We start from the raw sequence: 10,369 nt of genomic DNA, 5'->3' as shown, positions 1-10,369 counted from the left end.
AAGCACGTACAAATTCCAAAACACATTTCTAGCATTAACTGAACTTCCAAAACAGAGCTACCTAGATCACTTAAATCACACAAATGAAAGCATATGTGTATTATTTGTGTATTTATACACAAGCACTCATATATATTCAAATAATTTAAAAAAAAGTTCATTTACCTGTTACTACAACATGCCAAATGCAGTTGTTGCTACTTGCTGGCTTGTGTAGCCACTAGGTAACAAAAGCTCAACACTGCGCCTAGTATTCTGAAGCACTTCTGTTGTCTTTTGTACGTGTTTTGGAGTTTTTACGTGTTTTGGAGTTTTTCTGTGTTTTGGAGTTTGTACATGCTTCAGAGTTCGTACGTGTTTTGAAGTTTGTACGTGCTTTGTCTGTAGGGGCCACCATAAATATACTTTTATTTATTCACTCCACATAAAATGTAATAAATAAAATCATATTATACAAAAACCAACTATTCACATTTCAACTTTTAGCTATTTAAATTTTCAGTTTTTTCCTTTTAAACAAATTTAAAGTGAAACAACACAAAACACTGCAAGCCACAACACAATTAAATATAAATTAAAATATGAAAACAAAAAGAACATGCACATTCTCTGTCATATGGGCCTGCATGAATAAACTTTCTGAATCCTTTATCATCTGCAACTGAAAATAGTTGTGGATGATTACTATACCTTTCTAATGTGACCTTGTTGTCCCTGGCTCTCTTTCTCTCTCTCTCCCTCTGGCTCTGTTCCTGTGCTACTGCGAGTGTAACTACCGCCCCTCCCCCCTCTTCCCAGCGCAAAGCACACGGCTTGCATGCGGAGTGAAGCGGTAAAAAAGTGCCAGAGAGAGAGGGTGAGAGAAAGAAAAAAAAACCCACGGCTTGTGTCATTCACTTCAAAGATCCGGCTCTGTTTCGTTCGCGACTGACACATCACTACAGTCCGATCCAGGGTGCGATTCAAAACATAACAAGGGTGCTGGAGACGCCACACTTCATAAGAATATCTGTTTAAGAGGGATAATGGACTCATGAAATGTACCTATAGTTTCTGCTTTTTATTTTTCACAGTTGTGAAACTTTTTGATCGCACTTTCTGTAAGCATTAAAACCTAACACAGGCAGTAAATCATCTGAAACTCACTTGGTCATTACAATGTTACATTTCACTATTAACCTTATTCTTTAGAATTGTAGTTTTTCCCAAATTCAGCAGGCCAAGTCTAGCTGATTAGTTATTTACAACATGCCCACATTTTAATGACACACAGACACACAAAGCACTTCAGGGAAAAGCTGTGGTCTGCAAAACAGTTTGGCAGGAGCTGTTGGCGGTTTACTGTTTTCTTGCTCAAAGCTCTTTGATGGGAGTTGTTGATTTATGCTTCGTTAGAGTGCTTTCCTGTCTCTTGCACATTTAACAGACAAGATGATAAAAAAACAAAACCCTAAAAACAACAATATGTAATCCCTTTAAAACAAGGAGTCTTTGACCCTGCCTTCACAGTATTACTTTTCCCTTAATCGTCACATTTCTGAGGTTTGAAAGAAAAAACATGCACACTTTAAAAAAATACATTTATGTGTGATTGTTGTCATATTATTTGAAACTAATTCTCGCTATATGTTTACAATGATATCTACATTTATTGACATCCTCCACTGCATGCACAGTTACCTGGCTCATCCATGCATGTATAATGCAATCTCAAGTGAACTCTGTACGTAGTAAATCTACTTTGACAAGTATACACCCAGTCAATTATCTGTCAGGGCAGATTAGTGAGCAAAACTACTGGTGCCCAGTCACTACATTCAAAGTGTAAAGTAGTTAAAGCAGAATGACATGTGCTTATTCCCATTTTGGTAAATCACATACTTGTACTACATTACCTGTTACATCCAAGATCAAAATCTTACATAATAAATATATTATGTAAAAGACTGCACCTGGATGTGTTACTGTGCTATAAACACAATATTTCGCAAATATTGTGGACTTTTAAAAAAAACTTTTTAAAAGATTCATTACTGCTAAAATAGCAGCTTTTTAATTATAAATGTATCATGAACTGATTACTTACATTATACTACTAATAAATTACTGTCATTTAATGGCATTGCATTGCACAGCTACAAGCATTTCACCTCATGTCATACTGTGTATGGTTGTGTGTGTGACAAATAAAATTTGAATTTGAAATTATTTTAAAAAACAATCTTTTGGATTGGTGATGATTATTCAGAGATGTTCTACCTGTATAATAATTTATATCTTATCTTAAATATAATGTAAAACTACATATATAAGACTGGGTTGTGTATTTGCATCATGAACTACCTGTGCATGTAACAACCATTAAAGTACATTAATGCATGTTGCGCGCATGTTCACACATGTTTACTGCACGATTACTCTTGAGAAGTTTTCATGCTTATATACAATTGAAAGGCTGAAGAAGCAGCTGGCTATGCACAGCAGCACAATCATGCAAGAAAATTTGCAGCCGTACTGGTCCTCCATGCATGTGTGAGCACTTTTACCTGACGCGTGTGTGTGTGTGTGTGTGTGTGTGTGTGTAGTGGGGGAGTGTGCAGTGGTTGGCTGCCTGATGCGGTGGTGCAGGTTTCAGTGTTACACAGGCCGGGCCCAGTGCTGCAGGTTGTCCGGTAGGGTGCCTGCCGAGCTACAAGCATGCTGTTGATGTCAGGAGCACAGGAGAGGAACGTGAGGAATGGCTGAAAACTGACGGTGATCTCCCGCAAGGAAACAAACCGGGACGCAAACGTCCGCTATGTTTAGCTGAGGACCTGACTGCCCCCCGGACCAGCCTTTCAGCGACGCACTAACAAGCACTGCTAGTGTTTTTCTTCTTCTTTTCTTTTACAGAGGGGGGGTTATTTAATGGGACAGCGAAAACGCAAAAAAACGCAAGGTACGCTACCGCTCCTGTCGCCAGCAGAGCTACTTTTATTTTCACGGACTAATACGACACACGGGTTGAGAAATGTTTCCCACCAAGGTAAACTGGCCGTCTTCGAAGGCAGTGTTTGTGTTTTGAGCTAGCTAAACGCTTTTGTGGGTACATTTTTTTTTTTTGCTTTTTGTTTTCTGTGGTCGGGGTTGTGAATGTATGAAGTGTTTGAACCGCTGGGGTTTTGTTTTGAAAAGCGTCGGTTAGGCTTCACCTCTTCATGGTTCACAACCTACCAAACCACATGAGAAGAAGACGACGTCCGGAGTAGATTAAACCGCAAACAAAGGCCCCACTTCTTCCCCCCTCTACCGTCGCTTCCACCTGAACCGAAGAGGAGAAAATGCGTGTGGATCTGTTTTGGGTCTGTTTGTGGTGTTTGCTTCGCCCCGGTGCCACCGGTCAAGGGCAGTCGACGGCCGTTTGTTCGCTCTCATGCAGCTGCGATGAAGATGGGGGTGCAGACTGCTCCGGGAGAGGGCTGACCGCCGTCCCAACCGGGCTCAGTACTTTCACCTACTACCTGTAAGTGACAACCAAGCATCTATGATGAAACACAAGCTATTTGCACACTTAAAACCTGCCTCATCGTTTACTGTACTGTGTTTACGACGTAAGTGAGTGATGGCCATTGAACATCACCGGGTAAACTTAGTGCAGATGGAGGGAATGTCCTGCCGTGGATTTTAGGATTTCGGACTTACAAAGGCTGACCTGTTATCTAAAGCATCACAACACTCAAAAGCCTGGCATAGTTCAGAAACAAACTATACACAGCTGAATCTTCAGGACTTATCACTATTATAGCATCAGTATAGCAGCACAGCCTCCATTAATGTTGTAATGACATGTGTAATGATTGCAGCTAATAATTAACTAGATTATCAGTTATTATTTAAAACAGGGAATCAGCTGATAGATGGATCTGTATAAACTGTTTCCAGAAGAGGTGAATAAAGTCATTTTTAAGCACAGGTTGAAACTTTTTGCGTGGTTTGCTACTAAAAGTGGTTCCTTATGAGAAAATATCTGCTACTAATCATAGAGTGAAAGCAGTAGACACTGAGAAGTGAAAGATTTATGATGCTACTATGAAGCTTCCCACGATACATTGATTCTGCAATACTTGATCTAATGCAAAACTGTCGTCTATGGTGCATGACAACATAAAGGAAAAACTGCAAAGAAATGAAATACACATATTTACCTATTTACGATTGTTATGGTTAAATACTGCCCAGCTTCAGGAAGCCTTTTTAAAGTACATTTGAACTCCGTGATGTCTGACTTTTGCCATGATCAATGAAATGTTCTCCAGGGGGGTGGCTGTGGCTCAGGAGGTAAATTGGAAGGTTTTGTGGTTCGATCCCTGGATCCCACAAAATACTGAATCCAGAGTTACCCCGATGCATCAGTCAGGGGTGAATGTTGGGTTAAAAGTGTTTGTATGAATGGGTGAATGAGGCTTGTTGTAAGAAAGCGCTTAGAGTGTTCAAATTGAGTAGAAAAGCGCTACAAAACCACTGTCCATTTAGGGGCCAAATACAGTTAAAGTTTCTCTTGATTTTTGCTTTACCTGAACCATGGGTAACCTCCGTCTTACTCTCTCTGTCTTTTGTCATCTGTGCAGACTGCATGGATAGTCTATGTGGAAATATTATATTTAAACATTGGTTTAGCTCCTGACATGTACACACAAGTATGACAAATATATTTAAAATAAATCCTCCAGGTAAAGCCACAACTTATCCAACTGTTTCTCTAAAGGTTTTTGTGGGAAAAATGACTGAATCACCGAGTAATGCACCAAATGCTGTGATCACAAATAGGGCTAGATTTGGGTGAGTAATGCATGGATGGTAGCCAGCAATGTCTTGTTCCCTCTACTGTAAGATTGAAACAATAAAATAAGGAGTCAAGCCTGTTCCTTTATCACATTCTCACAGCAAGTCTGGCTATGTTTAACTGCTGCACTCATTTTTACAACAAGTTGAGCAAATAGAGACCAGGTAGGTTTGGTCTTTTATGGAGCAGTGCAGATACAGTTGATGACTGGCCCACGAAGAAAAAGATTGTGTCACAACTTCTGGGTTAATCACAAACTAAAGTAACTCTTTAGTCACTGACTCTGCCAGTTCCCGCGTGAAAAACACACTCGAGCTTCACACATACGAACAGCCATTTTGAGTTTGGGCCTTGTTAAATGTGCAAAAGTGCATGCGACTTTCAGAAAAGTGTAGAGGCTTGTTTGTTGAAACCTCTGTGCTGCTGTGCTGCCTTCTAAGAATGGCGGCCAAAGCCCTGCTGCACCAGAATGGACAGTGTACCACTTGAAATTCCCATTGTTGAAGGTGTGAGGTGAACTAAACAGAGGGGAAATGGTTGCATGGCGCATGAGGCTTACAGCTGAACCTCTCGGCATACTTGCTCCTCTGGGTAAAAACAAAATAAAAGGTTCACCACTGTATTATGACATCTGAATTACAATATGGTGCAGTGTTTTCACAGAAAAACACTGCTGCTCTCCATGCTACTCTGTTGGCTAGTTTTATGCCAAAAAGGAAAACACTGTGTTGTTTGCGAGCTTGTGGTGTCTTTGGTTCTCATAGTTTGTCCTACTCATAGCAATCTAAATGCTCTGTGACACATTTTAAACCGCTTAATGTATTCATTTGAGACTTAAAGTATGTGAAAGGTTGCTTGTCCCCCTCTCTTTTTTCCCCTTCCTGGTCTCTTGAACTTTAGTTGTCCTCTCTTACTCTCTCCGTCTTTTGTATGTGGAGCAAGGGGGGGGGTTAGGGATCATGATGGATTAGTGAGACATATTGCAGCTGCAAAGGCTCCTTCTCTCAGGGCTAATGCACCCACAATGGCCCGCTGAAGTGTAAAGGAAATGTCTCATATGAGCATTTTGTCACTACAGTAAGGGCCATTTGTTTATCATGTGTTTAGAATCAGAAACACTCCAAAAGTAGAACCTTTTATATCCAGGCTGGTGGGTTCCAGCATCAGGAAAGAAGGTGTGTGAAGAAACAAACACAAGTGTGCTCGCTCACAGCAGCAGATTCAGTGCCCAAAGGTAAGGAAATGATCTCAATGTTGTGGAATAGTGTATCGTTGTCATGAAGGAAAAAATAAACGTGGTAATGGGAGACAACGCATTTTTACAATAAATCGTATGACATTGTTGGCGTGGACTCTTACCTTCAGCCCACAGGGGCTTGAGTTTTGGCTTCTATAATGGAACCAGGCCTGTCACAGAAAAACAGATGGAAGAAGAGGCCCCTCAGCCAGTGACAAGGCAAACACTCTTGTAGTGTACCTGTCACAGAGTGTCCACATAGGTTTCTCTTTTGCTACAGTGTCTGCACAAACGTGTGTATTTTAAGCAAGCATAGAGGCATTATTAGAGCTGATATCTCAGTAATGTTAGGTCCTTTCATAGCGTGAGGGTGCCTGAGACTTGGGAGGCGAATGGAGGGGTGGCGTCATGGGTCTTGCACTCTGCTGGTAGAGCTTGCCGACTTCACCACTGGTGCCCTCAATCCATTTTTAACTGAATGATACTTTTGTTCTTGGTCAGCAGAGGTGAAAGGAGCCAGTAAGTAGTTCCTGCTTCCAAACAGGATGAGCTGTGGATGGAAGAATATCAACATCCTCTCTGAGTTCTTAACACTGAGCTTTATTGGTATACCTATTTCCGTCCTCCACCTGCAAAGCTTCAAACGTTCAGAGATTTTTCAGAAATTCTCTTCAAACCTCTACAAGAAACTCAGGGTTTCAGATTTTTTACTTAAGTGTCTGGTCTTCTATAATGTCAAAGAGAGATAACTGGAAGAGGTTTTAGGATAACTCAAAAGGATGTGAGACCACATCCTTGAAAATGAATCTAATCTGTGGCAGGTGATATGCAAATGACAGTCTGGGAAATCAGCTTAGGGGTGGCACTTAGGTAATATGGTGGATGTTAAATGATTGGATTCAGCTGCCTCTCCAGTAGATCTCTTGTCCTGTGGGTGGACTTGAACTACAGCTGTTAGCCTGGTAGCTTACCCACCAACTAGTTGGTGGATTAAGTACTTCAATACTAAAATGAGTCATCCACCATGCTTTGTTGGCCATTAATATACCAGAGCCACCAGTTTGTCTCACACATACACATGAAATGCTTATCATCATGTTGTCTATTTGCTGTCGTGCTAAATTATTGTGAAGTGTTCTCTAGAATTAATCTAATTGTATGTTTTGTGTTCAGTATCTTGAACTGTTTAACAACCTTAATTATATGTTATGAGTGAATTATGAGGCTCCACATCACTGATGTAATGGAGTCATTTGTGAAGGGTGATACTTACTTTTCTTGTAAAATAAGTCAACCAGTGAAGTAGAGACCAGTCATTTAAAATTCTCAAAAAGTAATTAATTTACCAGATTAAAGTAAAAAAAACAAAAAACCAAACGTTCAGTGGAGCTGTTTCGACTCTCTATTTGTTTTTCCCCATAATAGTTGCTTTTAATTGGGTTCCTTTATTTTAATATTTTTAACATTAAATGACCAAATGTTTAAGAAAACATGAATGATTCATGGCCACATTTAACTGTTAATCTGAGATTCGAACTGCAATTAAAATTTTTTACCTGAAATTGTGGTTCGTTGTTTATTTTTTTTAATCACTCCAACAGCATTTGCAAAACTTGACAATCAGTTACTGCCCTGTGCAATAGTTTACAATATAACAGTTTAACTGCAGTGTTGCTGTGCAACCTGCGCCATAGCTCAGAGTAATACCCTCATAAATGCCATCGCATATCTTTATAACAGGATGGGCTTTTGTGCACATTTTCAGTTCTTCCAGAAATTGGAATTCATTGCACACTTTAGGTTGCGGGCCAAACAAGATAAACATTTATTGAACACACTAAAACAATGTTTTTTTAAACATAAATATGAATAAAAACAGACAGGAATATTATTCCAGAATAAATAAACTTTAAAAAATAAACTTTAACTTTAAATATTTTGCTCTTCATAAAAATATATCCTGTCAAAATTATGCAAGTTAGAAATATGAACATGCTGCCAAAAACCCCAGAAAAAAAAAATATGAAAGCATACACAAGGTTCGAGCCGCGTGTAGACTGAGCTGGGGCATTGCTTCAGGAATGGAACTAATAAACTGGGCGGGCCATTCAGTGTTGTACTTTTCCTTGAGTGTACCATTACACTGCAGCTCCATCTGAATCTGCACAGGTGCAGTTTCCACATAAATGGGTTGCGAAGCAGCCCGAAATTCTCTTTATGTGCTTCAAAGTCACCAAAGCTCCGTGCGAACTCAGTGCACTCAGTTTATCAGCAAAGTGCGCATTTGGGAACACTGTTGCGCTGACTTGGTTCAACATTACTTGTCAAAAAGGCAAGGTTGTACTGGTGCATTTGTGATAGCTTCACTTGAAATGCCTTCACCGCATCATACTGTATGATAAGGAATGTCGGCAAATTCTGAATCTATTTCCCACATAAAAGACTGAAATTGACAGTGATTTAAACCTTTAGCTCAGATAAAATTTACGGTTTGCATTACGGTGATCATTACATGCTCCATTTTTAGGACTTTACCACAACATTTCCTGGTGTATGATGAAGTGAGTGATATGCTGTTAACTCACCGGTACAGTTCTCCTCCTGTATATTTACTCACATCCCGCCGACTAGTCCACTTTTTTTCACCGCACAACACCAGTGCTCCATCTGTTGTAAGTCCAACAAGTTTGTCTCAGGGCAGTTTCATGTCGGTTACACTTTGACATACTTTTTAAAAAATGTCTTTTCCTGTCGTTGTCCCGTGAATCAATTTAATGTCCAATATTTCCACTTCACGGATGAAGATGGCCAGCTGCGCAATGCCCATCATGTCTGTACTTTCATCCACAGCAAGAGAGTATGCAATAAAGGTTTTGCTTCTTTCACACAACTGTGTTCTTAAATCAGTGGCCATCTCACAAACCCGATCAGCAATCGTATTTCTCCCCAGGCTGACATTTGCCAAAATCTGCGTTTTGACTGGACTCAAGACGTCGCACACCTTCATCATGCAGCACTTTAGAGTGGTAAATGGCCGGGCTGATTTGGCTATCTCCTCTGCTACTATAAAACTTGCTTTCACAACAGCTTCACTTTGTGATTTTTGCTCTGGTGAAAAACGTCTGCTGAAATGTCAGATTCTTCTTTAGCTCTTCTACTTTCTGTAGTTTCTGCTCTGCATTTAGGTTTTTCAGCTTATCCTGACGTTTTGTCTCGTAGTGCCGTCTTAAATTAAATTCCTTAATTACAGCCACATTAGCTCCACTAATAAGACACACGGGTTTACCAGCAATGTCTGTAAACATATATTCAGCCTCCCACCGGTGCTGAAAGGCTCTGTTTTCAGAATCAACTTTTCTCTTCGCCGTTGTGAGGGCTAGCTTTGCAATAACAGAAGTTTGACTTGATTGACGCGGGAATGTTCCTGGGTAGCCTAGCATTCGAAAAGGAGGCTGCAGCACTGCATTATGGGATCTGTTGTTTGTGTGTTATTAGCACCTCATATTGCCGGGCCATGCATAACAGTAATAATAAATCTATATAAAATGATCTGGCCCGCGGGCCTTGAGTTTGACACATATGGCTTAGGTAATGCTGACAAATTTCTTTTTACCACAGCAGCATTTCTTTACCACGTATATATTCTCTGAAATAATATTGAAAATGCTCTTCTCTTCTTACATTAAGATTGAGTGTATAGTTCATTGATTAAATGTATAGTAAAACGTATTCACAGTGAGAGAAACTGTAGTTTTACTTCTGCAGCCCACATAAGATCAAAGTGTATAGATTGTGGCCCAGAATTTAATCTGAGTTTGACATCCCTGCGGGAGTGGGTTGAGATCTGGTGACCGTGGAGGGTGTTTGAGTTCTCATTGCCATGTTCAACAAACCATTTTGAGATGATCTGAACTTTGTGACACGGCACGTTATCCTTCAGGAAGCAGCCACCAGAATATAGTCGGGGCCTTGACCACGTCTGCATGCAGCTTTCGTCCATCAGATACACAACAATGCACTATTTTTGGTAGAGCATGCTAGCGGGCCGTCGTCATTACTTAGTTTTTTTTTTTTTTTGGAAAATACGGCACACTTAAAATCAATCCTTTGATTTTTCTGAAAATCGACAGTGCCCCTTATAATCCCGTGTGCTTTATGTATGAATTCTGGTTGTGTTTACTGACCTCAAAACGATTTTATGTGGTACACGGCGCTCGAAAATCTGTCAAATGTTTTAGTACGACTTTGCTAAGCTACGAAGTCGCACCACTTGATGGATTGTCGGAGCGTTACGGCTATTCTACGCAGGA

At 40.2% G+C, this 10,369-nt stretch overlaps 1 protein-coding gene across 2 annotated transcripts in view; it reads left to right on the top strand.

Annotated features, from left to right (window-relative positions):
* The first annotated feature begins 2,611 nt into the window (after window positions 1–2,611).
* lgr4 (leucine-rich repeat containing G protein-coupled receptor 4) overlaps window positions 2,612–10,369 on the top strand; it is a 32,930-nt gene continuing 25,172 nt past the window's right edge. For both annotated transcript variants that reach the window (XM_076883390.1, XM_004543254.3), the window contains exon 1: window positions 2,612–3,502. In XM_076883390.1, coding sequence (XP_076739505.1) covers window positions 3,321–3,502 — 182 coding nt within the window. In that variant the 5' untranslated portion in view covers window positions 2,612–3,320. The remainder of the gene's footprint in view (window positions 3,503–10,369) is intronic.

Source organism: Maylandia zebra, linkage group LG1 (assembly GCF_041146795.1).
Source record: "Maylandia zebra isolate NMK-2024a linkage group LG1, Mzebra_GT3a, whole genome shotgun sequence".
Lineage (NCBI taxonomy): Eukaryota > Metazoa > Chordata > Actinopteri > Cichliformes > Cichlidae > Maylandia > Maylandia zebra.
Note: the sequence above shows the minus strand (reverse complement) of the source record. Positions and strands in the feature narration are given on the sequence as shown.